The sequence below is a fragment of the Eubalaena glacialis genome, chromosome 2, assembly GCF_028564815.1.
Source record: "Eubalaena glacialis isolate mEubGla1 chromosome 2, mEubGla1.1.hap2.+ XY, whole genome shotgun sequence".
In the NCBI taxonomy this organism is placed as follows: domain Eukaryota; kingdom Metazoa; phylum Chordata; class Mammalia; order Artiodactyla; family Balaenidae; genus Eubalaena; species Eubalaena glacialis.
In genome coordinates this window covers 65,753,291-65,779,872 of record NC_083717.1, presented here as the reverse complement: position 1 = coordinate 65,779,872, position 26,582 = coordinate 65,753,291, and the positions used below count along the sequence as shown (strand labels likewise).

General features: G+C 36.6%; 1 protein-coding gene across 4 annotated transcripts in view; it reads right to left on the bottom strand.

Annotated features, from left to right (window-relative positions):
• Window positions 1-12,191: 12,191 nt before the first annotated feature.
• Window positions 12,192-26,582, bottom strand: part of UACA (uveal autoantigen with coiled-coil domains and ankyrin repeats) — a 112,536-nt gene continuing 98,145 nt past the window's right edge. For all 4 annotated transcript variants that reach the window (XM_061180128.1, XM_061180126.1, XM_061180127.1 and 1 more), the window contains 6 exons: window positions 24,347-24,383; window positions 23,120-23,172; window positions 18,798-21,536; window positions 17,080-17,232; window positions 14,831-14,896; window positions 12,192-12,388 (listed from right to left, as the gene is read on the bottom strand). In XM_061180128.1, coding sequence (XP_061036111.1) covers window positions 12,317-12,388; window positions 14,831-14,896; window positions 17,080-17,232; window positions 18,798-21,536; window positions 23,120-23,172; window positions 24,347-24,383 — 3,120 coding nt within the window. In that variant the 3' untranslated portion in view covers window positions 12,192-12,316. The remainder of the gene's footprint in view (window positions 12,389-14,830; window positions 14,897-17,079; window positions 17,233-18,797; window positions 21,537-23,119; window positions 23,173-24,346; window positions 24,384-26,582) is intronic.

The following is a 26,582-nucleotide window of genomic DNA, read 5'->3' as shown; positions in this document are numbered from 1 at the left end:
AATACTTTTTTCAATAAATTACCTTTCTTCTTAAACCAGACAACTGTTCTTGTAACTAAAACCCTTGGTTGACATAATATAAATAATTTCTAAGGGGAAGTAGCAGAGTCTCATTCTAACTTTTGGACTAATGACACAGGAAGTAGGGCCACTCGCTAACAGAGTTCTGTGCACATGGTGGGTTGAAATGAAATGATGAGCCACTTTGAGCAATTCTGGAATCCTTTTTGAATGAGTCTGCTTCCAGCATCAACTTGCTACTTCTTTGGTGAGCTCTTTGAATTCTCTGCCTTTAATCTCTCCTTTCATACGGCTTGTCTTCTAGCCACCATTGTAGAGGCTGGAGGGGAGCTCTTATAACCAAAGTGGCTTGATTCTCCCCTGTATTTTTTCCTCTCTGTTAATATACGTAAGCAAGGACTGACTCCTTAACACCAGTGGTGAGGGGTTTGTAGACATGCATGCAAGCACACGTACATCACAACCAAACTTAGTGTCAGAAAAAACAACTCTGAAGTTCATAATTCAGAGAAAGCAGTAAGAACATAATTGGTCCAAGTGCCAAGACAAACCAACAATCATCCTAGAAGTAGAATTTCATAAAACTTCTGTGCCAAGAAGTACTTTTGTAATAATCAAAGCATCTCTCTTTCAATTCAGGTCTAGATACTAAGGTTAAGTTACTTATCTGCAGTCACAGCCGATAATCAAGGGCATACCCAGGAGCCAGAACGAAATTTTGCTTACATCTGTACATTTCACAAAACTTCATAAATTCTCATCATTAAATACACCCCCCGGAGGGCCCACATATAATATCTAATGTGATTATATACATACACATACAGAGTATCCAGTAAGACGAAAAGACTTTCTATAGAAAGGCAAGTCCCAACTTCCAGCTGAGCCCACTAATTTCTAAAAGACACCCCTCACTTGATTTAAAGCTAATTTCTCCCCTCAAGACATTAACCTCTTCTCCTACACAGTGCCATTTTAGAAGGATCTCAGCAGACTTTGCACTTTGGAAATTCTACTGTGCTCGTTTTTCCATCATGCGCCCTGGCTTTTCCTGCTGACCATCACAGCCAAGGCGTAAATTGGGCAGACCAAGCTCTAGAATACACCCCCATCCAAATGCAGAAGAGAAAGGATATGGACCGCTGCTCAATGTTTTCATTGTAACACAAAACAACAGGAAAACTCTTTGATTCACTCAGGTTCTGAAGGTGCTGTCCTCTACATTAGAGAAGGTGTAGCTCAAGGGAAAACACAGAAAACCCTAACAGATCGACGTTTTTCTTTGGACTTTAGGAAGCTCATGAGCCGACTTTGCAGCCCAAGTTTAGTTATGATATGAGGACATACCCCCACCTTTTGCTTAACCCTCAATTTCCTAATGTAATTACTTTTACTTTGCCATATATATTTCTTATTTTTCTGAGGAAAAAGGTGAATTTATTTTTACCATTTTAAAATTTTAAATAATTATAGAGTCACTGAGAATTTTAAAGATATTAGAGAGCTCTTGTTTTTCATTTACCTAGCTTCCTCCAATGGTTACACTTCGCATAAATATAGTAAAGCATCAAAACCAGGAATTTGAAAAAAAAAAAAAAAAAAAAAAAAAAAAACCAGGAATTTGATATCAGTGCAATATGTGTGTAAAATTCTAGGTCATGTTCACATGTTCATCACATTCGTGTAACTCTGTAACCTTCACTGCAGTCAAGATACAGAAGCATTCCATCACCAAAGATCTCCTTTGTCTATCCCTTTATAGCCACACTCACTCCCCTCCCTCCACTAGCCCTAACCCCTGGCGACCACTAATGTGTTCTCCATCGCTATAATTTTGTCATTTTGAAAATGTTATATAATCCACTATGCCCAACGCCTGGCAACCACTGATTTGTTCCCATTGTTATAATTTTGTCATTTTGGAAATGTTATATAAATGGGTTATGTAGTAAGCAAAGGCGAATATATTTTTGAAGTACAGTTATTTGTTCACTCATCTCTTTTTCTCTAGGTTATTTTAATTTTCTATTTTATTCATACATTCACTTATTCAAGTGGAAGACTCTGGGCTGGGGCAGCCACCGCTGGAGAGAGTTTTTTGAGCACCTCTACTGTCCAGTAGCTTATAAATGAGATAAAGGAGATAAAAGGAGATAAAAAACAATAAAACTGATTTTGAACGTCTGGCTTCCAGAACTGTGAGAGGATAAATTCCTGTTGTTTTAAGCCACTGCTTATGGTAACTTGTTACAGCAGCCCTAGGAAACTAATATACTCCCCAACACTAGGGCAGTGCCTTTCTGGCAAGTACTCAAGAAATGTTTGATGAACTTCTTTGAGTTCAGAATAAAAGGAAAAACTCTTCCAAAAGGTAATTCCTGGAAGGCTTCATGGAAGTAGGATTTGAGTTATTCCTTGAAGAACTGGGTGAATTATAATGGGAAGAAATGGAGTGAGAGATCATTTTAAGAGGTGGGAATAAGATGGGCAAAGCAAGGAGGTAGGCAAGCCTAGGACCATGAGGGCAATGACAATGGCCCAGTATGGCTGGGATAGAAGAAGGCCCTTATGGGGAAAGGTGGGGAAGCACTGCAGTACAAATGCCCTGGTTCCCTCATTTATCAGTCTATGTGTGGGTTTTCATTGGCTTTCCTCCAATACAACCAATCTTAACAATGTGGGGAACTTTTACAGATTATCCTTCTAAGACCTGAGCATAAGAAGTGGTATTCTGTGGTGTGCTGTCAAAATCCAAGTGGGTTCTCTTGGATCCCCTGCCAGAAAGCTATTTGGAGCCTAGTAGGATAGAAAGAACGTTTTCCCTCCCCTGGAAAATGGCTCCATGGATTACTGACCAACTGTTTACAATTGTCTTAGTTACCATTTTGTAATAGTTCTAGCTCACAAAGTCCATTCATCAGCTTAGTATAGATGTGGTAACTCACATAGCAAACTGATGGGCTTGCCCTCTGTCTCCAAGGACCCTAACACTCACTTCACTCCCAGCATTCCAAAAGCAAATACAGTCAGCTCTGCTGTATCCAGTATTCTGCTCAGGCTCTGTTAATAAGCACATCAGCGCATCTGGAGCATAATGATAATTAGTATTTGTGGTGTTGCTGATGATCCTGAGATACTATATCAGGTCTTAACAGGCCCTATGAATTCTCAAAGGCCAGCCAAATTACTTCAATACACTTGCTTCTTTACCAAAATTCTATATTAACCAGAGCATTCCATTCCCTGCCCACATTAAAGAACAGAGTTTTCCATAATGGCAATTCCTAATTAATAGGTTCCCCTAAATCCCTGCCTATCTATCCAATATTATCTTTTATTTTTTCAAGAGTAATTGTGGGAAGATTTGGAACTTGAGAGAATATACAGATTTTTGAAGTGGAGGTAAGAGATAGGTAGGCCAATGGAACATAATGAAGATTAAAAAAATAGACCCAAATAGGAATTTAATACATTTTTGAGTGGAAAAAAAATATTATTGCATTGAAGAAAAAAAGATAATTGAATTAATTAGACAAACTGGATAGAACTATGGATAATACTTAAAGTGAATCTGTACCTCATGTGATAGCATTAAAAAAGTTCCAAATGGATTATGTAATATAAACAATATAATTAAAGAACTAGATAAAATATAGATCCACATGTTCAGAAAGAATGTTTAAGGTATGATATCAATGCCAGAAACCACAAAAGATTGACAAATTTGAATACAAAATTTAAACTGGTGAATGAGAGAAAAAAACAAAGTTAAAGGGAAAAATAAAGTGAGAAGGAAAAAAATTGCAACCTATTTGGCAAAGAATTAACATCCTTTTGTAGGTGATTCTTAAATTTAATTGTAATTTAAATGTAATCTTAAATTAACGTATTAAAAGAAATTCTTGCCCACAAAGTCCAATTCAATTAACCACTCTTAACCTCAGGCTCTTAAAACAAGGGTAGGAAGCCTATTTATTGGATTCCCTGGACAGAGAAGGAAGTAGCCCCCAAATCCTGTACTGTTATCGCTTTACAGGATAGTCTTCCTTGGAATGGACACATACAAGAGTACTGAAGAAGACACAACAAAGCATTAACTATGGTTATATCTAGGTTTGGAGGGGGTTGGAGGGGTGAATTATTTTTTTCTTTTTTCTGTCTGTATTTTCTAAAAGTTTTCAAATTGAATATACTTTGCTTTGGAAATGAGGGGAAATTTTTTAAAAAATCAGCCCTGGTTCTTAATTGCAAGCAATAAAACCCAATTCTGGCTGTTTTAAGTAAATTGGGGATTTATTAAGAATGCACTGGATTAAAATTTTTTTTAAATAATAATAAAACAATGCACTGGGTAGCTCAATGAATTATAGAGAAGGTGGAAAACCAGGCTCAGGCCTGAGCGGACAGAAAAATCTTCCAAATCACACTCCAAAGTCTGTCTGAGGAGAAAACAGCAGTTGTCCCATCAAGCATTAGATGCTAATCTTTGGGCCACTTCTATCTCTGCACCAGGAACTTGATCTTGGAGCAAACCCAACTGTCCCTGCAACCAGAAAGAGAGACCAGTGCCACCTCTGCCTCTGTCACTTAGTCCCCTAGTCAAAGTCAAGGGCACAGTTGGCAAAATGACCTGGCCTAGATCATGTGCCTGCATCCCAGGACACCAGGGAAAAGCAAACACTTGGCATTTTCAGCCTCTGTAGTGGGCGGGTGTCTCTTCATCTCATGAAGACTCATAAGGCAGAGAATCCCCTAGACATAGAAAAGTGGTTCATATGCTGGTGGTCAAGAGAACAGTAATTGGCTACTACATAATACCTTTTAGAGATTTTCATCAAAAATATAGAGGGAGGTAGGAATCTGAAAAGCAGAAGTAGTGTAAAGGGAATTGTGATGGGGTGAGCATAACTCAGGCAGCCGTGATGCCTCCACATGTGGCAAATTATCTTCCTCTTCCTTAAAATAGGACTTTTCCCCTTAATTTTATTATTATCTCTAAGATTATCTGCTAATTAATACATTATTGGGGGTTAAACATATCTTTTTACAGTAAAAATTCACTTACAGTAGTTAACATGTTATCAGTAATTTACAAATGAATTCATTTGGTCATACTGCTTTTTAAATCCCTGCCTCAGAAAGCTCCGCCATTTCCTATCTTGGAATAGAGGTGAGGGAGATTAAGGAAAATAGGAGTCTACGGTAGGCCTGTATAAGGGGGTGCAAAAATGGAGGATTTAGGGTGAGTGCATAGGAGGCCTGAAGGGACACAGGTAATGAATGCACAAAGAGAGCAGAAAGGAAGGCAAAAAATACCAGAGACAGACATCTACTTTAGAAATTTGTTTGAAATATCTGTTAACCAAGAATAAGGTGAGAGCCACCTGTCAGAATGGCCATCATCAAAGAGTTTACAAATAACAAATGTTAGAGAGGGTGTGGAGAAAAGGGAACCCTCCTACATTGTTGGTGGGAATGTAAATTGGTGCAGCCCCTATGGAAAATAGTATGGAGGTCCCTTAAAAAACTAAAAATAGAACTACCATATGATCCAGCAATCCCACTCCTGGGCATATATCCAGAAAAGATGAAAACTCTAATTCAAAAAGAAACATGCACCCCAATGTTCATAATAGCACTATTTACAATAGTCAAGACATGGAAGGAACCCAAGTGCCCAACAGATGATTGAATTACTTTAAGATGTGGTATATATATACGTGTGTGTGTGTGTGTGTGTGTATATATACACACACACACACACACACACACACACATATACAGTATGCTTAGTGAGAATATTATACTTAGTGAAATAGGTCAAACAGAGAAAGACAAATACTATTCGATATCACTTGTACATGGAATCTAGAAAATAATACAAATGAATCTATATACAAAACAGAAACAGACTTACAGACCCAGAAAACTAACTTGTGGTTACCAAAGGGGGGGAACAAATTAGGGGTGTGGGGTTAACAGATATAAACTACTATGTATTAAATAGATAAGCAACAAGGATTTACTGTGTAGCACAGTATCAGATACCCAATATCATGTAATAATCTATAAAGGAATATAATCTGCAAAAATACTGAATATCTATGTTATTCACCTGAAACTAACACAGTATTGTAAATCAACCGCACTACAATAAAAAAAAATAAGGTGAAAGAAAAAAGTGAATTCTTCCTCGTGGACCCAAATAGACCCAAAATGTGGACTATTCTTACTCTTAGTCACTGCATATTAGTCACTGCATTATTCCAAAATTTAAAAGTTATTTACGAAATAGCTTATGTTTCTTACCATCAAGTCCGATGGAAGCACTTAGGAAGATGCACCCTGTTTATCTCACGGCATGTGCCCCGAAGGGAGTTTTTACTCCGGTTTGAAATGATGTGCTGGACCCATGGGGGAAAGGCTGGCCGGCTTCAGAACCAGGAATAACTGTGCTCTTCCTAATGGATGCTGTGCCTCACGTATGTGATGCTCACTTCTTTGCATTGGCTGGTAGAAAGTTGAGTCAAATTGAGGCCAGTTCCAGAAAAGTAAGCAGAATATTACAGTATTCATGGCATGTTTTCTGGATCCCAAGCTGTTGCTTGCTTTTCCTATCCTTTTAGTATTTACCATTCCCCTTTCCCTCACCCATATTAAGAAAAAAATTGCGAGCCACCTTAAAATCTTTTTTTGTAATGAGGTAGGGCAAAAATAATAAATATGCATATTGACATTTCCTTGGGAACCTAAAATGTAAATTCAAGGCACTAGCCCCTTATTCTGGTTAGACACCAGATCACAATTAAATCTTTCTCAAATTCTCTGTTGTCCTGGTAACTGCTCTCCACTTAGAGAACACAGAGGGTGAGATTGCCCAAAAGGGTCTGGAAGGAGAGCAAGAGCTTATTAAGGAATTCTTTCTGATGTTCATAACCACACAACAAGCTGTGCCAGAATGGTAGCACAGAGCTGGAGACAAGCCCTCCTCAGGTTACTCCAGTTGCTGTGATGTATTCAGGCTTTGCTGCAGTTAAGTGGCTATGTACATTACAATAACAAGATTGGCTATGGCACACCAAAAATATTGACAATGAATAGTATTTTGGATAATCACAGATTGCAAATCCTCTTAAATGCATTCGACTCTAACAGATATATTTAGACTCAGATGAACAGTAGCTGGGGGAATTTCTTAAAGTGTCAATTGGTGCGAATGAATAAAGATGGCTTTAAAGGAGCTATACTGCTTAGGGATTAAGGCCAACTGGAAAAATTCACTTTCACAAAACAAGCCTCCAAGCTCAAGAGAGCAGCCCCTCTTTATTTGATTGAGGCGTATACACTTCCATCTTTAGGACTTGTGCTGGCAACCCTGTGATTGTTCATCTCTCTCCATTTGTACAAAGAAGAGTTTTTAATTGTGCATAAGTGGGAACTTGCAACTCCTGTGAGACAATCTCTGTAGCAACAACAAAGAGGGGAAAAATTTTAAGTAGCAGTCATTTTTATTTTGGCTTAACAGATTTTAGCAGGAAGACTCTGAATATGAATCGGCTTCATTTTTAAATCCTAAAGAGAATTTCTGAAACAGCCCATAAGGTGCCACTTCAGTTGAAGGCAATTAAAAAAATCCTAGAATAGCAAGAAAGAAAATCACAAAATTTGTTTGGACATTGTAGGGAAAAAAGTTACAAATTACATTAACTCCTTTCCTCCATCCTCCCTGAGTCTATTTGTTCTTAAACTCCTACATAAAATTCTTCCCCAGTTTTTGGAGGTGGGAATGGGACAGGAGGTACGATGCAAATAGTAAGAAAAGTTTATGTTATTTAAGATATCGCTTGTCATGATTTAACTGCAACAATGTCAAGTGTTACACGCACTTAATAAAAGGGATGGTGCAGACTTTTGGATGGTGCAGAATTTCTCCCCGTAGGTGAGTGGTTCTTCTCAAGAGTCAAATTCCAGTCCTTCCTTGACAATGTGGTCATCATTAGAAAAAGGTAGACGCTTATTAAAAGTCACTTCTCTCTAGGTCTTTTGTTTTCATAGTCCTTAAGGACCACTGGAGAAGGCATTTTCAAACTTAAATTCTTTACAATGTTGAGCTACCTGCAAACTATTAGAAATGTGGTTCCTCAAAGTGAAATGTCAACAGAGGGTACCCAGCTACTTGGATTTCCTGCAGGTACCACTTTTAAAGTGGCCTTCACCGTGTTCTTCCAGCCTGTAAGAAAGCTACTTAATGATGCATAAAACTAATTATTATAAAATAAGATTGAATCTGAATGGTAGCTGTTCACAATGTGGAAAATCACACTTTTTCATGGCCTATTTTCTTTTAAAATGTATGCCCTTTTCCCATCCTTAGTGTGTTCTGTACATGTAAAAATAAATACTCTTCACAGCAGGACCTGGGCTCGGAGGCCTTAAAACCCAATAAAAGAGTCCTGTAGTTTAATGGTCCTTAAATGCTCAACATCTTTTTCACTTAATGTAAAATCCATCTGATCTAATAGCCATGACTGAATTACAGATATATAATTTTTTTCTATTAAATGTTAATCTTCTGACTCGGCAAAGCAATGGAAGCTCTAAATTATTAAGAAGGCAATAACCTCTCTAAACTCTTTCCTGAATTCAGAATATTCTGTTGTCTTGAAAAAAAATTGCAAACCTGTTTAAAATATAAAATAAAAATTGGGCTCATTAAGTACAATTTGATGCCAAATAGCAATTATAAGGGGCATTGTTTTTATCGATGTCTCTTCTATTATTTCACTATATATATATGCATGTGTATGTATGTATGTGTATATACACACACACTTATAACTGGAGAAGCAACCCTCACAAATCTTGGCTTTTTAAAATTTACATATGACATTTTTGTAACCTTCTCTTTTTGGTTGAATTCATTCATCATCAGTGTTTGCTCATGCAGGCACAGATAATGAAAATGCCCTCTAATGCATAAGTGATGCCACATGCTCTATTATGCTAAATACAAGCACTCACACTGCCCAGGGAGTCTTATTGGAATGCCATCTTTGCTGCAGTTTCTTCTTTATCTTTTTCTTTAAATCTCTACATTCATGACTCTCGTGAACCAAAGGTCCATATATACTGTAAGAAACAGAAGCCACGTTAAGAAGCAGGTTAGTATTTACCTGGAGAGGCTAGTATAGACAGTCTTGTTTCAAACAGCCAGGACCAAAACACAGGGAAGAATTTAATTTCCAACAACAAAGTCTTAAATCCAGTTTAGTTGGAGACATCACTGAATGAAATGGGAGCTGAAATACGTATTTTCCATTTTACATTTTGGGCACGATATATTTTATGGTGCCATTTGCTTTTTTTCTCTTTCTGAAAATTACTCATAATAATTGTTTTTTTCCTCTCTGAACTTTATTCACAACATTTAGCAGCCAGGAATAAGGTCCAGGTTCTTCTTCCCCTGCCAGACATGTGCAACCACATTTTGCATGATTATCACAGGCAATTCTCTTTCAATCCTTATTTTGGCGCCAGAGGTACTGCCATTACTTTGATGCACAGAACTTGTAAGATGAAAAAGGATCACCACAAGGTTGCAGAATCCAGTGATGAGGAAAATAAAGAGGCATCAAGAAGTAGTTTTCTTCCACCATGGTGAAGCAGATGTCAAAAGAAGCTTGTAACCACTACTATTTCCCACTTGGCATTAGTGTAAGCAGGCACTGATGTATCTAGTCATCATGGACACCAAAAATTAATTTGAAACTCTTCCCTTTTCTTCTTTGAAACAAGTGGACTGAAAACATGAACCACGTTCTCAGTAGATAAGAAGCTCATGTATGAGAACAATATTTAGGTCCTTGTTAGAAGAAAACTGGTAACACTGGGGGAAAAAAGTGCTCATGTTCTAAAGCTACAAGATTTTTAAAGCAGCAATTATCCAATGCATTTAGAATAATAGAAAAATTTAAACTGTATAATGTTGGTTAGGGTCAAGAGGAAAGGTTTAAATAAAAAACAAGCTATAAGAAAGATTAAGCTAAATTCACCTGGAATTTTAGAATAGCACAGGTGTAGCTAGTGATTAGAGTCACTGTATTATTAAATTTTAAGATGTTCATTGCACTAATATTTGATTTTATTTTAATAGTTCTTTATAACACTGACCCTCTATCAAAAGGAATGAGATTTTCTGATGAAGCGGGAGTGATAAGGAAAAAAAACAAGCAACGAATAGTAATAAAGCTTTCAACAAAGGACTGCGCTCCAAAAGGAATTCAGCGATTCTTTCAGACAGCACTCACATCTTAGACAACTGATTTTCCTCTTGGCCTAAGTTCAGACTTCATAGTCTTCCTGAATACAGAATAGCAAAGAGACCAGCATCACCCACTGTGCATGTTCCATGTGTTAACTATCTAAGAAGCTTTCGCCTTCAGTGTTGTACATGCAAGCTCTGCCTTTGACCCAAAGGTGAGTGAATGAGAAAATGGGATTAATTCGAGGTTACTTGATATTGTATTCTACATAGCTAACTGAAAATGGGTGTCATCATCTATACTTTGCATTCCATCATTCTCTCCCCCAAATTCTCCAAAATTAGCAAATGGACTGGTTTACCATGTAAATCTCTTACAAGATGTTCAAAACAATATTTCACAGAAAACATTTTATTGATGGTTGAAGACAAAATAAAACATATATAAACCCATATAGGGGTTCCCTTCCCACCCCTAATAAGGAAAATATAACACTGAAATGTAAGTATTCAGTTAAGAACTTCTCTACTCTAGAGTTTCGACAGGTGACCTAAAACTCATGACATAGAACTCATGCTGAAGGACAACATTAAATATAAAAATTAAAGAATCCAAATATTGCTTATTGTATATACCTACCTAAAGAATTCAAAATAAATCCGTTTCTGACTTTTCACTTTTGTTTCTATACTGAAGAAACACAATGGCTTATTCTTTGGTGGAATAAGTTATTGATATTTTGATGGTCCTTTGTCCTTGTTATTACACAAAAATGGGATCAAAAATCTGGTTCAGGATGCTCAAAGATTATGGCTAAGGCACATTTTGCAATTTAAAAAGCTTGGCTGCAATGATTCATTTGTTTAGTTTATTTGCTAACAGTCAAATTAGTCATTTTCAATCTGAATTGTAAATAAAATATTAATAAAATAACAAAACATATAAACTTTCCTTAATGAGATGTAGTTAATACAAATGGTTGGTTATAATATTTACTATGAACATGTCCAATTTCATTATTTTCTTGCTATCTATATTCTTACAGTTTACAATGTTATTGCACTTTTGTCTAAAACCTTAAAGATCTGTCTTCTAAAATCAATTTTCTAATGCTAATTTTGCAAAAAAACTGCATTTCACATTATTAATCTCATTAGTGCAATTTTCCTATAAGTAAGTACAAAACATTTGGAGGATGCATATATAATGAGTGCTTTGTTACTACAGTAGCAAATGGCAGACTAATTACTAAAAAAAGTCTAACATTTTTGACACTTTGAAAAATCTAGTATACCATTTATCATAGTTCTCTTCATACTGTAAAAAGAAAAGTCACTACAAGTGAAAATTAAGATACCGTTGTGGAGATTATGAGGAAATTTTATTATAAATTCCTGATATATTCCACCCTTGCCTGTTCTTAGCCTAGATGTAATTTAGCACTGCAAACCATTTGTGAAAAGAAAATTATTTTAAAAGGCATAAAACTTACTAGTGTAAAAAGAAAAAAAATCTGTACCTCCAAAAGAAGTCAAAAGCACTCATTAAGTTACTTCAATAAAATGGAACTTGGCCAGCCAAGTTACCATGCATTCCTTGAAACTGCATTACGGCTCATGGCTTGACTGAACATCTGAAAGATCTCTTGATCCACTTAAAAGTGGCTACCAACCCAATTAATTTCTCTGGAAGAAAACTTTAATAATTATTTCAGCCTAATCCCTCTTCAAATGGACCCACTCAGATGACTCATGTTTTATTGAGTACTCAATCAATTAAAAATAAGTAGCCAATCCAAGGCAAAGTGTTATGTTGTTTGTCTAATTGTAAAATTAACATATAAAGAATATAAGATTTGAACTGATATTGAAAAACTCAGTAACATATTTGTCTAATTTAAAAACCTACTGATGGATCAAAATATACTTTATTTTAATTATACTAGCACAGTGAGGCCCAGAAAGGCCACGGAGTTGCACACAGAATGCTCAGCACCAGCAGGGAAAGCCACCATCGGCTGGTGGGTGCTGATGCTAGCACACAAGCCCTTGCCGCATCTGTATGATCTGGAGTAAGGCCGCCTGCACATCTTCATCCATGTGACCCTTGGGAGAAAGAAGAAAGGGGAGAAATACTTTATGTCATCTTCATTTACACACAAATTCTAAAGACAAGGGCTTTATAATAGAACCTCGTTGGTTGTGATTCACCAAATGCTAAATCCTCACCATCGTGGTGATATTCTAAAGGTTTTATTGGAAAACAGAGTAGAGCTCTATCATGGAAATAAAGAAAATCAATTTAAAAGTAGTGCACACCAGTTGCTCTTAACATCTATTATCAGAGAAGAGATGGACAAACCTCTTTCTTTTTTTTACATAATGGCTCAGATGATAGGGGTAGCGTAAGTTACAGATGAGCAAAGTAAACTACAAGGAAATTTTTTTTTGCTTCTGCTGAGTTTTTTTTTTTAAATTAGAAAAGTAATGAAAAATCCCCATATTTATATTTTTTACATAAATAAGATCATATATATTGTTATATATATGACACACCTAGTTATTGCCTTTTCACCTAGTTATTGCCTTAATTATTTTATTGATTGATTGGCCCACCAGGGAATTCCCTGCCTTAATTATTTTAAATTATTGTGTAATATTCCACTGTATGGATGTATCATAATTTCTTTATTCATTCTCCCAATGATGGGCACTTATGGGGTTTCCAGTCTTTATGGGCAGATTCCTAGGGAAGAAACTGCTAGGTCAAAAAAAGCAGGCTCAATTTTTAAATTTTGCTAAGTACTACAAATATCCTTCTATAGAGATAATAACAATTTACACTCCCACCAGCAGGGTATAAATGCCCATTTCCCACAATGCCCTGGCCAATGCTACAGACCATCATCTTGTTTAAAATTTGCCCATCCCAGAATTGAAAAATGGTACCTCCTTGTTTATTTGCATTTCCCCCTTTACTGGTTAGGTTGAGACCTTTTGACGTGAATGTTATCCGCTTAAATTTAGAAAGAGACACTTTAAAGTTAAAAAGACAGCAAGAGGTTGATTAAATGCAAGTCAGTATGGTGGGCTTAAAACACCCCCCCTTCCCTTTTTCTTTGCTTGAGCACTTGAATGGGTTTCAGCATAACACTTCCTATTAATATAAAAAGTTTTGCTTCCAAAATCTGTTTCTATAACAGCAGGATGTTTAAATTCCAAACATTAGCCATAGTTGACTAAACTGAATTTCTTAGTTAACTTTATGACGCCAGAAGGCAAGACTATTTCCGATGCCAATTGCTTTTGTTATGTTTCATTAGGAGTCAGTGGAAAATAATTTTGAATTTCAGAAGCATACGTGAAAAAAAGTTGAAAGGCTTGTCAGTTTGCGGTCTTTCAGCAAGAGTATGCTGTTCCCCCCTTGGCCAGTATCAGAGCCAAGCGAGTTCCTCACCCTCACTAACACAGATCTTCTACACTTTTCTACTGTTTTCCCTCCAAAGAACTCCCCATTCTGCCGCCCGTCAATAGTCTCGAATAATTGCAATAATAATATACTTTCAAACCCCAGCTTATCGTCTATCTACTAAAAAGAAGGTAGCCAAAGATGCTTTATCATATCATTCATTCTTTTACATTGGTTTCCCCCTCATCTCCTATAGAAAAGGCAGGCTTTTTTATTTCAAGAATTTGATATCGCAAAATCTTTTCCTTTTTATTATTTAACCTAGTTTTTTCTTTTTTTTTTTTTTTTAATGATCTTCTCTGAAGCTTTCTCTCCACACCTTTTTTTTTTCAGTGTGGACACTTCAAATCCTAAACAATTGCTATTACATCTCACCTGCCATTCTAACATTGTCTCGATTGTCTTCCCCCCAGAATCTGAGAATTGTGGAGATGCTGATCACAGGGTTTCTACAGAGCATTAAGTATAAAATCCGTCAGATGTTAAACATGTTTCTTAGTGTGATTTTTTTTTTAATAGCTTTCTCATTACACCCCCCAACGAAGGCAATTCGTAGTCTTCTGCTTCACTGAGATTAAGGCTCAACAAATAAATATTATTGATATTCCAACAGAACCACTTTTTTCTTAAATTATTAAAATTCTGTGCACATTTTACTTGTCATTTTTGCACTTTTTTGGTATTCTCTACCTTTCAAAGAAACACTCCTGAGCTACCAAGAAACAATGAAGTCCTTCCCACTCTCCTCTTTTAGCTAACAGACATGTGTGGATGTCAAGGCATTATCTCCAGCTAGCAATACCATTAACGTGTGCTGCCATCACATGTTGCCAAACTGTCTACAAAATGAATGACAAGCAGATGGAGACAACACGAAATTTAAGATGTTGTGTTGCCATACAGCTTTGTAAATTTCTCTGGGAGATAATGCAAGCCATGATTAAAAGAAACAATTTTAAAATAAGCATATGGGGGTTCAACTACTTTAAACATCAATGACTTTCACATAAATTTACTGGAAAATAAAAAATTATTTTCTCTGAAACAATATCCTAGCCAAAGGAGTAGTTCTTCTTTACCTGTGCAGCACTAAGAAGGTGTGTCCGATAAATTGCAATTACTTCTTGGTGCTGTCTGTCAGCATCCTACAAGTGCGGAAAGATGGACAGATCAGAATATCAGCATTCACGTTTTCAAACACATGGAGGCTTGTGACAATGCTGTCCTCAGGCTTGATGCTTCTACACGGTAGTATTATTAAAGTGCTCCTGCTACTTCTTATAACAAACCACCTTGGACCCACCAGATGCAAAATTCCAGTGCATAACAATAGTATACACTGTGTTAAAGAATGTGTGGGAACATTCACAGTGAAAGCAATGCACTTACCCTAGGTAACATGAAATTATTGCCTGAGTTCATATCTAATGCCATGAAATCACCCAGACACTTATCAACTTATGCTTTGGATTATTGCAAAAACTTCCCATCTCATCCCCTGTCTCTAGACTTTATTCCTTTTCATGCTTCCAAGACTGAGGTAGCTCTTTTCTCGCATCACATTTGACTCAAAAACCTTGGGTGACACCTCATTAGATATAAGAGAGAAATCAAACTCATCAGCTTGATTCTCAACAGTCTCCACAACTTGACCTCAAATACATCTCCCATGCCTAGCCAGGCTGAGCAGCATTTTACTCCCCCTGGGGCATGCATGCCACTTGATTCCACCTCCATGCCTTCCTTCACACTGTTTCCCTTGCCAGGGAGAGTCTCTATTTTCCTTCCACCTACCCGAACACCATCTAACTACAAGTTCCGGCCAGGTACTCCCTTCCTCTTTGAAACCAGCTCCCACCACATCAGTCATCTTTCCTTCCTGGGAATTCATATCACTTAGAATCTGGGACCATATTCTTAGTTCTATATTTGATATTTTTTGTCTCGTTATTTTACTTTTCATGGATCTCTATCTTGCCTAACTACCCAGAACTCCTTGGGGACAGGAACTGTACCCTATCCCTGACAGTACTTAGCAGAGTGCCATGAACTTAATAAACATATTTCTGAATACTGAAGAGACTACCACATCCTTTCGATAAGATCCAAATCAGTAATATGTCATCATTAATCTGTAGGCCAACGGTGTCATAAAAATGAACACTTTAAAAAATAACTTTCTTCTATTCAAAAACAACTCATGACAAATTCCTATAGAATAGGAAAATATTACCCAACAATTTACATTTGATTGGGCTATGTTTTACTTCGCCCCATAGCTCATCCAATTAAAAAAGCAAACAAACAAACAATCAGTTCATATTATCCTATTTTTATGGATGAGGAAGCCAAGGGTTAAGGGGAATGCTCCATGTCACTCTCTTTTTTTTTTTTTTTTTTTTTAATAAATTTATTTATTTATTTATTTTTGGATGTGTTGGGTCTTAGTTTCTGTGCAAGGGCTTTCTCCAGTTCCGGCGAGCGGGGGCCACTCTTCATCGCGCTGCGCCGGCCTCTCACTGTCGCGGCCTCTCCCGTTGCGGAGCACAGGCTCCAGACGCGCAGGCTCAGTAGTTGTGGCTCACGGGCCTAGCCGCTCCGCGGCATGTGGGATCTTCCCGGACCGGGGCACGAACCCGTGTCCCCTGCATTGGCAGGCGGATTCTCAACCACTGCGCCACCAGGGAAGCCCATGTCACTCTCTTTTAAGTGGCAGCGCTTAGAACTGAGATCCCAACTTCAGCTTCTTAATCCAGATGCTTTCTTTTAATATATAAAGGAGATACATATCCATATAGGTATCTATATGAATATATACACACAGATGTTTTCTTTTAATATGTAAGGATATAATGTATGAAACCATAGGAATGCCTACCTTCATTCATAACAATAAAAGACTATTAAAAAAACTTCCTTCAGCTTAGTGGACCAATATTTTAGAGAGTGTGCTACAGTTGGAAAGCTATCAGATTTGGAGTCAGCAAGTCCCAGGATTAAATCCTAGCTGTATGACCCCAGGCATATTTTCATCTTTGTTTCCTTAAGAATTAAATAGGGGGGATAAAACCTTGTAGGATTGTGAAGAAGATCAAGTTTAAAGATCAAGTATGTACAATGTTTAGTGTAGTGCCTGGTATACAGCAAGCACACAAAAAATGATATTATATCATTAGTATAAGTAACTTTTAGCAAAAACGATTACATGCTTGGATCTGAACATAGCCAAAGATCAATCTGGTTTCTAAATGAGATTTTACAAACAAACAAACAAACAAATGAGACCCTGCGCAGATCAGTACGAAGCCCTCAGGCCCTGGTTACTCACCACCAGCTGCTGCTGCAGGGACTTGACCTGGTGCCGCAGACTGCCAATCAGCTGACTCTGCCTCTTACTGGGACTCCCGCTCGCGCAGGTGAGCTGGGAAAGGCCACTGAGTGCTTGTTTTAGTCTTTCCACATCGCTGAGCAGTTCAGTTATCTTATAAAAAAACAAAAGAGTTGTGGGAGAAACATGTATTAGTCACTTATTCACTTACAATGAACATCTTTACACAGAACTCATTCCTTGAGACACAAAATTTATCTTTATGTACCAGAAACTTGAGGAATGAACGCTGTCAAGATTGTTACCAACAGTATGTGCAATATGTAATTTCCTCTCAGTAAGGGGGAAACCTTTCATAGTTAAGAAAATTAAATGAAATCATAAATACATGTTTGGTATATAGTGTATGCTTAATAAATAGCAACAATTGTAAGTAGATATTAATAACTTGCTATTATAATTATACATTATATTCATAACTGACTTCCAAACAAGCTGAGAGCACTAAAATTCTGGGTCATATGAGTAGACATGTCAGAAAGTCAGTACTTGTACCTGTCCACTGAGGAGGGCTGGGGCTGTGTCTGCTTTCACTTGTCACTATATCCCCAGCCTTAAGCATAGTACCTTGCAGGTAGAAGGCATTTAATAATTATTTGTTGAATGGGTAAAACTGAACTCAATCTCCCTGATTTCTCATCTTCATAGTACATACTTTATTCAATTACCAGTTTTGAAAATATTATTGAGCACCTATTCTGTAAATTGTACCATGAGAATGAATGATAAGATGGAAACATAAGTTATGAACCTGCTCTTAGAAACTAGTTGGAAAGACTAACCACATCATTCTTTTTTTTTTTTTTTAATATTTATTTATTTGGCAGTGCTGGGTCTTAGTTGCGGCACACGGGTGGGATCTTTAGTTGTGGCATGTGGGATCTAGTTCCCTGACCAGGGATCGAACCCGGGCCCCCTGCATTGGGAGCAAGGAGTCTTAACCACTGGACCACCAGGAAGTCCCAACCACATCATTCTGACATGGTAATATATATGTTGTAAACGGATGGCAAAACCAAAATACAACATGCATTTTGGAAGAGGAACAGTTTACAGTAGGCTAGGTTGGCCAATGAAGGCTTTAGGAAGGAGGGTTAAGTGATGAAGTGGGCATTAAGGAATGTAGAGGATTTAGGAAGGTAGAAAGGAGGGGCAAGATATTCTGTCTGTAAGAAGATACGGGGAAAGAATGTACAATGAGTTGGAGGGCTCAATTTACTGGTATGGGTGAGTGCCCAGATCAAGTCTGGGGGCCTCTGCAGCATGCTTAGTTTCTCATAGCCCAGAAACATAGTATTTTTGCCTCCTCTCCCCGACCATTCTTTAGGTACCTTAAAACCCACTGGGTTTTGACCATTCATTTTTGAGGCAAGTGAGTTTCCCCATCTTACCTCAATTCTTGGCTGTAACAGCTGAGGAAACAAAAGGAAAACTGCTTTTGATTTTTGTTTGTGTGACTTTATCTTTTTCTCAACTCCAATCTTTTTTTTTTGCATACTCGTAGTCAAACTAAAAAGGGGGCATTTAATGGTCACTTTGTTAATGCTTTTGTAAACCTGTCTTGTGGAGTGCTACAGTAAAGAGTCCTATTCTACTCTGGCAGTTCTGCTCTGGGGTTTCCAATACCAAGCCATGCTTACCTAAAGTATTATTATTACCTTATTATCTTTAGCTTCGATTTGTTTGGCGGATTCCTGTATTCTTCTCTGTAACTCTGTGATTGTTGTTAAGGACTTATCACATCGTTCCTGCTGATCCTTGATTTCTTGCTCAATGCTGAAATGGAGCAATTCCTTCTCATCTTTTACAGACAGTTCCTTCTTTTTGGCATGCAAAACCTCCTCACATACTTCCTCATACTTCCTATTCAGATTGGCCAATTTTTCATTTAGGTTGGAAATCTGTGTCTCCAAATCACTTTTTGTTGCTTTATATTTAGACAAATCAACCACCTCCCTAGTCTCTAATTTTTTTAATGCTTGTTTAGTATTCTGAATCTCAGACTGGAGTTTGGAGACCTCTTTGGTTTTGTTTTGGCTTTCTTCTTCCTTTTCTCTCAAGCTAGCTTTTATGATTCCAACTTCTTTCTCAAATGCCTCCTTAATCTGCAAATGCTCTGCGAGGGGCACAGAGGAGTTCTTTTGATTCTCCAGCATCTGCCGCAGTTGGGTCACTGTCTGCTGCTCTTTCTCGTAACACCTTTGCTTAGTCTTCAGTTCTTCCTTAAGCGTCTCAATCGTGCCATTAAGAGATTTTTTCAGGGCCTCAACCTGTTCCAGTGGAACACGCTGCTTCTGCAAAAGAGTTTGTGCTGCAAGGATCTCAGAAGTCTGCTTGGCATTTTCCTCCACCAGCTTCTCTTTCTCGTTCTTTACCTCTGTGTATTTCTGCAACAGGTCTTTTAACTGTCTGTTCAGCTCTTCTGTTTTTCTGCTTAATCCTCCTTCCATTTCATGAAAATTCTCAACAAGAACATTTTTATCCTTTAGATCCTTCTGAAGAGTGAGGATCTCCTTCTTTAACTTGTCATTTTCTTGCTTGCACTTCTTGGCCTCTTCTTCGCTGATGTGATACTTTTGTGTCTGCTCGGATAACTGTTCTTTTAGTTCTTTCTCGGTAGCTTTAAATTTTCTCTCACACTCTTCAAAGCTGATAATTGGAGCATATTTTAGCTTGATGCATTCTTGTATTGTGTCAAGTTCCCTTTTCTGGGCCTCGATCTCGGCATGCAGTGTTACAATCTCCTCCTGGCCTTTTTTGTAGTTAGCCAATATTTCGGCACTGTTGTCCTGGACCTTCTTCATGCTCTTCCTTACAGCACTCATCTTTTCCTCATGCTCTCTTAGGCTTATGTACTCAGCTTTTATTTGGTTCTGAGTGTTCTCCAGGTTTCTTTTTAATATTTCATTCTCATCTTTTATTTTCACAAATTCTTGATTTATATCTTCACACTTCTTCTTCATGTCTACTAATTCTCTGCTGGTTTTATCCAATGTGCTACTCAAAGCAGTTTTAATCTCTTCATGGGTTTTCACTGGCACATACTGATTACTCATTATCTTTTTCAAGTCCGTGTTTTCAGACGTGAGAGAATATATTTTCTCTTGGTCGTCACCACATTTTTTATTAAGTTCAGATAGCTGCTTCTTAAGTTCAACAATATTGGATTTTAGAGCCATTATCTCTTTTTCGTGTTTCTCTGGAGGTATGAACACAGTTTCCAGGCGGCTAACGTTCTTACTTAAACTGGCATTTTCCATCAGCAATTTCTCCATTTCCAACTTCTTTTCTGTATATTTGTGTGTCACATCTGAAAGCTTTTTATTCAGATCATCAACAATTACATCACGTGACTTTTTCATTTCTTCACTTACTTTTAAAGGGACGTAATGATTTTTCATTTCAGTTGTTAAGTTATGTACTTGTTGGTTGAGGAGCTTATTATCCAGAGAGACCTTTTCGATTTCCTTTTGTAAGGTCTGATTTTTCGATGTTAACTCACTGATTCTCTTCCCAAGTTCTCCTGACTTTTGCTCTAATCTGCTCTTGAGCTGCTCATGTTCTTCTGGTTTGACGTGCTGAGCCAGTTTGGCCTTCAAATTCTCAAGTTCTCTCTTTAACGGTCTAATTTCGCTAAGTGATTTTTCGTATTCTCTTTCCATCTCTATTAGTTTTTTTGCCTTCTCGTTTACTTCATTTGACAACAAGCTCTTCATGTTTTCAAATTTCTCTGCTGGAATGGAAAGGGCCAGCTTGGATGACAAGTCCTTTAACTGGCCTTCCATCTCGGTGACCTTTCTCCCTCTCTTCTCTCGCTCCAGTTCACACATGCTCAATTCCTTCTGCAGTCGCTTATTCTCTTCCATTAGCTTGCCTTCATCCCTCTTAAACTCTTCGACTAACATCTCATTTTGTTTGATTTGGTTTCTTAATTTCCCCACTTCTGCAGACGCACCTTCATATTTCACTTTCATGTCTTTCAACTGATCCTTCAGTTCCTCTGTCAGTCTGTGGTTCCCAGTAGCTGCGTCGCTTGTTAGGTGCTCTTTCAGGGCAAGAAAATGTGTCTGCATTTGTTTCACTTTACCTTCTGACTCATACATTCTCTTCTGAACATCTTTCAAGGCGTCTTCTAGTTGCTTTATCTGCTCATCTGAATCCTCTTTGACCCTTTCACATTCCAATGCTAAGGCTTTGCACTCTGCCACCTTGTGAGCCAGTTCATTTTGGAGCTTGAGTCTGTCTTGTTTTGCAGAATCACAGAAAGTTCTCATTGCTTCTAATTCTTTCTTTAAAATTTCATTTTCTGAATATGAGGTTTGATTAGGTAAGGCCAGCTCCAGTGGTCTTAACATAGATCTGCTTTGCATATGGGCTGGCATACCTGTGGAAGTACACTGCAAAAATAATAAAAAATAAAATATCAATTCCAAAAGCCTAAAGAAGACACTTACTTATTTACCAAACTTATTTACCAAACTTACCATTGGTAATACATACCCAAACATGAATATCAACTTTATCAACATACATTTACTATTTCTATGTTTTATGGCACATAATGTACTTAGAACTTCAAATTCTGAAGAAAGTCATCAGAACCCTTGAGTAAAAACAAGGCTTTCACAATTTTAAATCTGCAAATAATTCCATAGAATATTATTTTCTAATAACATATATTGACTTCTAAGTTCCCTCAATGTTAACTCCAGTGTAATGTTTAAATTATAAAAATACTACCAAAATAAACCTAGCTAGCATAAGAATTGTCAAGAGAATGATGTTAAGCAACTCACAAAATAGAAACACGTTTTCTTCTCTCAAAAAGAAAGATAAATTAGAACTTAGCATACGATCTTACTACAAAATTGGATTGACATCTTGTTTCCTCTATTAAATGTTAACAAAAAGAAGTACAATTTAAGCTCTCATTGAAATATTTCAGAAGTATCAGAACATATAACCATGAAAGATTAACTATTTCTATTTTTCCCCATCCACCCTATTACAATAAGGGCTCTTTTAAAGTCATGTGCTATGAGTAAAAAAGCCATGTGCTGTGAGTACAACCCACTATTTTAATGGCAGGTTTTACTGTTGTTCATTTCAATCCACACTGCCTTCCCATGGATGAAGAAGAAAGTTAACAACATGGAATAATTTCTCAGCCTCAGTCTGCTTCTAATTATCTTTCAACTTACCAATTATCTTTAGACTAAGACTACTATCATCTACCAACAAACTACTTACACAGCTTCACAATTTCCATACTTATTTTATTACAATCAAATATTTATCTTATGTTCTTAAAAAAATATTATTCAGTTGATTGACAATCAGTCTCTCAACTTAGAATCTTAGAAGTTTCCAGCTTAGAGTGATCTTAGACATCATATAGGCTAATTCACTCTTCTACAGAAGAAAGTATGTAAAAAAACCTTTAAAAGCCCAAATATTTATCAGTTCTGCAGTTCATAGAAGGTACTAAAAATGCAAACCTTGTATTTACTGGAAACTAAAAGTGAGGAGCAGTTAAACAAGTAAGAAAATCAGATAACACTCCTTCTTGGAAGCTTTATTTTGTGGTGAATTTCCAAAATATAGAATATATATTTGAATGCAAGGAATAATACATTTAAAAGTCAAGACATGCCTTTTGAATTATTCATACCTGTCTCCCCCTTTAATGGGCAAATATGAAGAGGTGACCAACTGCTGTTAAAGAATAGAGGGCTACTGTCAAAGACAATGAAATTTTAATTCAAATCTCTTATTTAAGTCACTGTCACCAAAAATACTCTAGAGGGCACTAGACACAGCAATATCTGCTTTTATTAAACTCAAGACCACAAGGCCAACTTTTGTTTGATAATGAAAACCTTATTCAATGTACATATAGATGATAAATATACAATGCTCTTTTCCTCTTTTTAAAAAGGCACAATTATTTTTATAAATATATTTTAAAATAAAATATTACCTGTGAGTCTGTCATGTACATTTGACCTTGTTTAAGAAGCATATCTTCTTTTCCTAAATAAGTCCAAATAAATGATATCTTAAATATCCATATCAAAGAAGGCTAAGCATTAATTTGGTGTTATTATCTCCTTTATTATTCAAATAAAAAAGAAGCATGAGTTACAACATAAAATTATCCTTGTTCTAAAATATCCATATTTTTCCTTATTACTCCTATATACATAAGGAAAGTATGTATATTCTTTTGAATAGATACTAAGTTGGTTTTTATCTTTTATTTATTTATTTTTGGCTGTGTTGGGTCTTAGTTGCGGCACGCGGGCTCTTCACTGCAGTGCACGGGCTCAGTAGTTGCGGCGCACGGGCTCCAGAGTGCGTGGGCTCTGTAGTTTGCAGCACACGAGCTCTCTAGTTGAGGCGCGCGGGCTCAGTAGTTGCGGTGCGTGGGCTTAGTTGCCCCACGGCATGTGGGATCTTAGTTCCCCAACCAGGGATCAAACCCACGTCCCCTGCATTGGAAGGCAGATTCTTAACCACTGGACTACCAGGGAAATCCCACTAAGTTGGTTTTTTGAATTATGTAAAATTGTTAGACTAAATAAGTTAAATGATTATTATGAAATATGTATATTACAGTCAAAATAAAAATGGTGTTCTTTGCAATTTATAGGATGAATATTACGATTGTACTTAGCTAACGGATAATTTAATATTCAACAGGAAGCAAAAAATTAGATTTTTCTAGAGAAATTGTTTAAAATTGGAGAATAAACGAAAGTGAAAATTATGTATAGTCTTAAAATAATAAATATTTATGGAATATCTAATTTTAAAATGCTTACCTGCATTGAGACTATATCCAAAGATTTCTCCAAATCAGAAAACTATGTTTACGTCTCTTTCCATAAAACGCAGGCGCCAAATATCACAAGATAAATGTCTCACATGCGACAAGGCAAATTTGGTAATGCTTACAATATACAATTTAAAAATCTAGGTCCTAAGGAAAATCAGAGCCTCAGTAATTACCAGATTTTATGTTAGAGACTACAGGAGTCATTTTAATCTCTTCCTAGTTCCATGTTGAGGTATAACACACAAGTAGTTAGATGAAGTTTTGCAGCAGGAATATCATATACAGTTAGACAAAATAAAGAGGCATAAACATTCTTTTTTTTGCTTGAACTGTGTGAACTGTAATGATAATCTATACTTTTATACTTACTGTTACTGAAATGACTTCCCGATCCTAAATGATTGCTCTGAAATCAGAAGGATACATTAAAACATTTTAGGTGAATACTGCTTCATTTTGTTAAATTCTGTATCTATTTTAGCTCTAAATGATCCAGTCATTAAAACCACATTTTCAACATTCCTTGTTTCTCCTGGGTATTATTCTACTCCAACTCACAGAAAGGCAGAACACAGTTAGAGAGATCAGTTGGGAATAAACTACTTCACTCAGCATTTTAATAAAAGCAGCCAAGTATTTCAAGGAAAAACTTGACTGCTCAAAAGAAAAAAAAAAAAAGCTCCAAATGAAATGAAACAACCTTGAATGCATACTCTCTGCTGTTTCTTTACTTCAAAAGGAAGGAAATGCCACATTCACCGCAATAAATCAATTTACTTTACCACCATTGGGGAGCAGGAATCCTACCTCATCGCCTGTGAAACATTAGCCTAACCCCCTCTTTCAGAATTTATGGAACACCAATTACCTTTGAAGGTAAAAGGAGACAGAGAGCAGGAAATGAAACTGAGGCAAAGAGCTACATATAGTTCATAATAAATCCATCAATACATCAGTTAGGAAAAGGAGAATAATAGAGAAATTTTAGATACTCTGAGTTAAAATATATTTGGATTGCTCCTTATCCCAAGTAAGCCAGACACAAAGAACCTAACATAAATTAAAATACTATACTTTTGAGAGTAAAGATATGCAGATGTACTTCATGTTTGTGTATCTGTCTATATTAGTACTAAAAGCTGTGTGTCAGACTCTGATAGATGACCATGATAAAAACGGCCCATAGTTCCGTAACTAAATTAATGTCCCACTAATACTTATTGCCCCAAGGGTATGGAAAAATATCGGTAAACTTAGGTAAGCTCTTTGTTCTAAGTAATATTTAATACTAGAGCCTGTAATAGGTAGTAAATGGGCTTACACATGAATGGGTAAGGGGAGGCCAAGGCACATAAGGAATTCAAAAAACTTAGTTTGGGTTTATTACCTTGACTTGATGACTCAAATGAAAACAAATGCACGAGTTACAACATAAAATTAGCCTTGTTCTAAAATATCCATGTTTTCCCAAACCTGCTCTATAAGAATAAGGAAAATACCTACATATTAAGCATTACACATAACACAGCAATTCTGTTGGCAGTTTATGAAGACTTTTAAGTATGTGAGATGATATAGTAGTGGATATTCAATATTTATAAATTATGATTCCTCAGTTTTTAAGGACTGCTTTCATAAATACTGGGTCACATACAAAGTGGACCTTGTAATTTTCTTTTTGAAGGTTATAAATCATTTCTAGTATAAAAATTCATCTGACTGGGGAAAATGTCCCCATTATATTGAGTGCAAAGACTTACAAAACAGGATGAATAATAAGACTACCTGTTGAATTCATGTATATAACACAAGTTATGTACAAAGAAAGGTCTGAAAGGATGTCAGGTGCTAAGAGTGCTGGGCTTATAGGTGCGTTTATTTTCTACTTTTAGTTTAACTATATTTTTAAATTTTTCTGAAATAAATATATGTTGTTTTATAAGAAACAGTAAGTGTTTTCCTACAGTTTATAATAACCTCATTCAAAGTTACAGACTTGTCTGAAGCTACAGAAAATCACCTATTGTTAAGACATGAGAGGCTACTCTTAGGAGAAAAATAACACAAAAATAGTACCCAATTATAGGTGTCAAACTTTGATGAATAATTCAAAGGCCCACATACACTTCTGTATTTTCTCCAGCTGAGTGTAAAACTAGTATTGTAGTTAGGAGTACAAACTGCCCGAGTTCAGGTTCTGGCTCTGACACTTAACTATTATTTATAAAACCCCTCATGGGTAAACTGCTCTTTGCCTCAGTCTCTTTCTTCACTTATGAAGTGGAGATAAAAAGAAAACATACCATACCAAGTTGATGTGTTTATTAAATGCATGTAAAGTGCACAAAGCAATTTCTGGCACATGGTTGGGGTCATGAACGTGTTAGCTATCACTAGTTTCACTACTAACCTTAAAAAGCCTTCAAATGTGAAAAGAGATAGAAGGCCCTATACTAGACTGTTCTTTAGCTGATAAAACTGTTTCTAAATAATTTCAGAATTCAGTCTATAAATATAAACACAGGTTCTTGGTTTTATTTTTTTTTAACGTATCAAGGCATAACTCACCTGCAATAAAGTACACAAGTATACAGTGCAATGAATT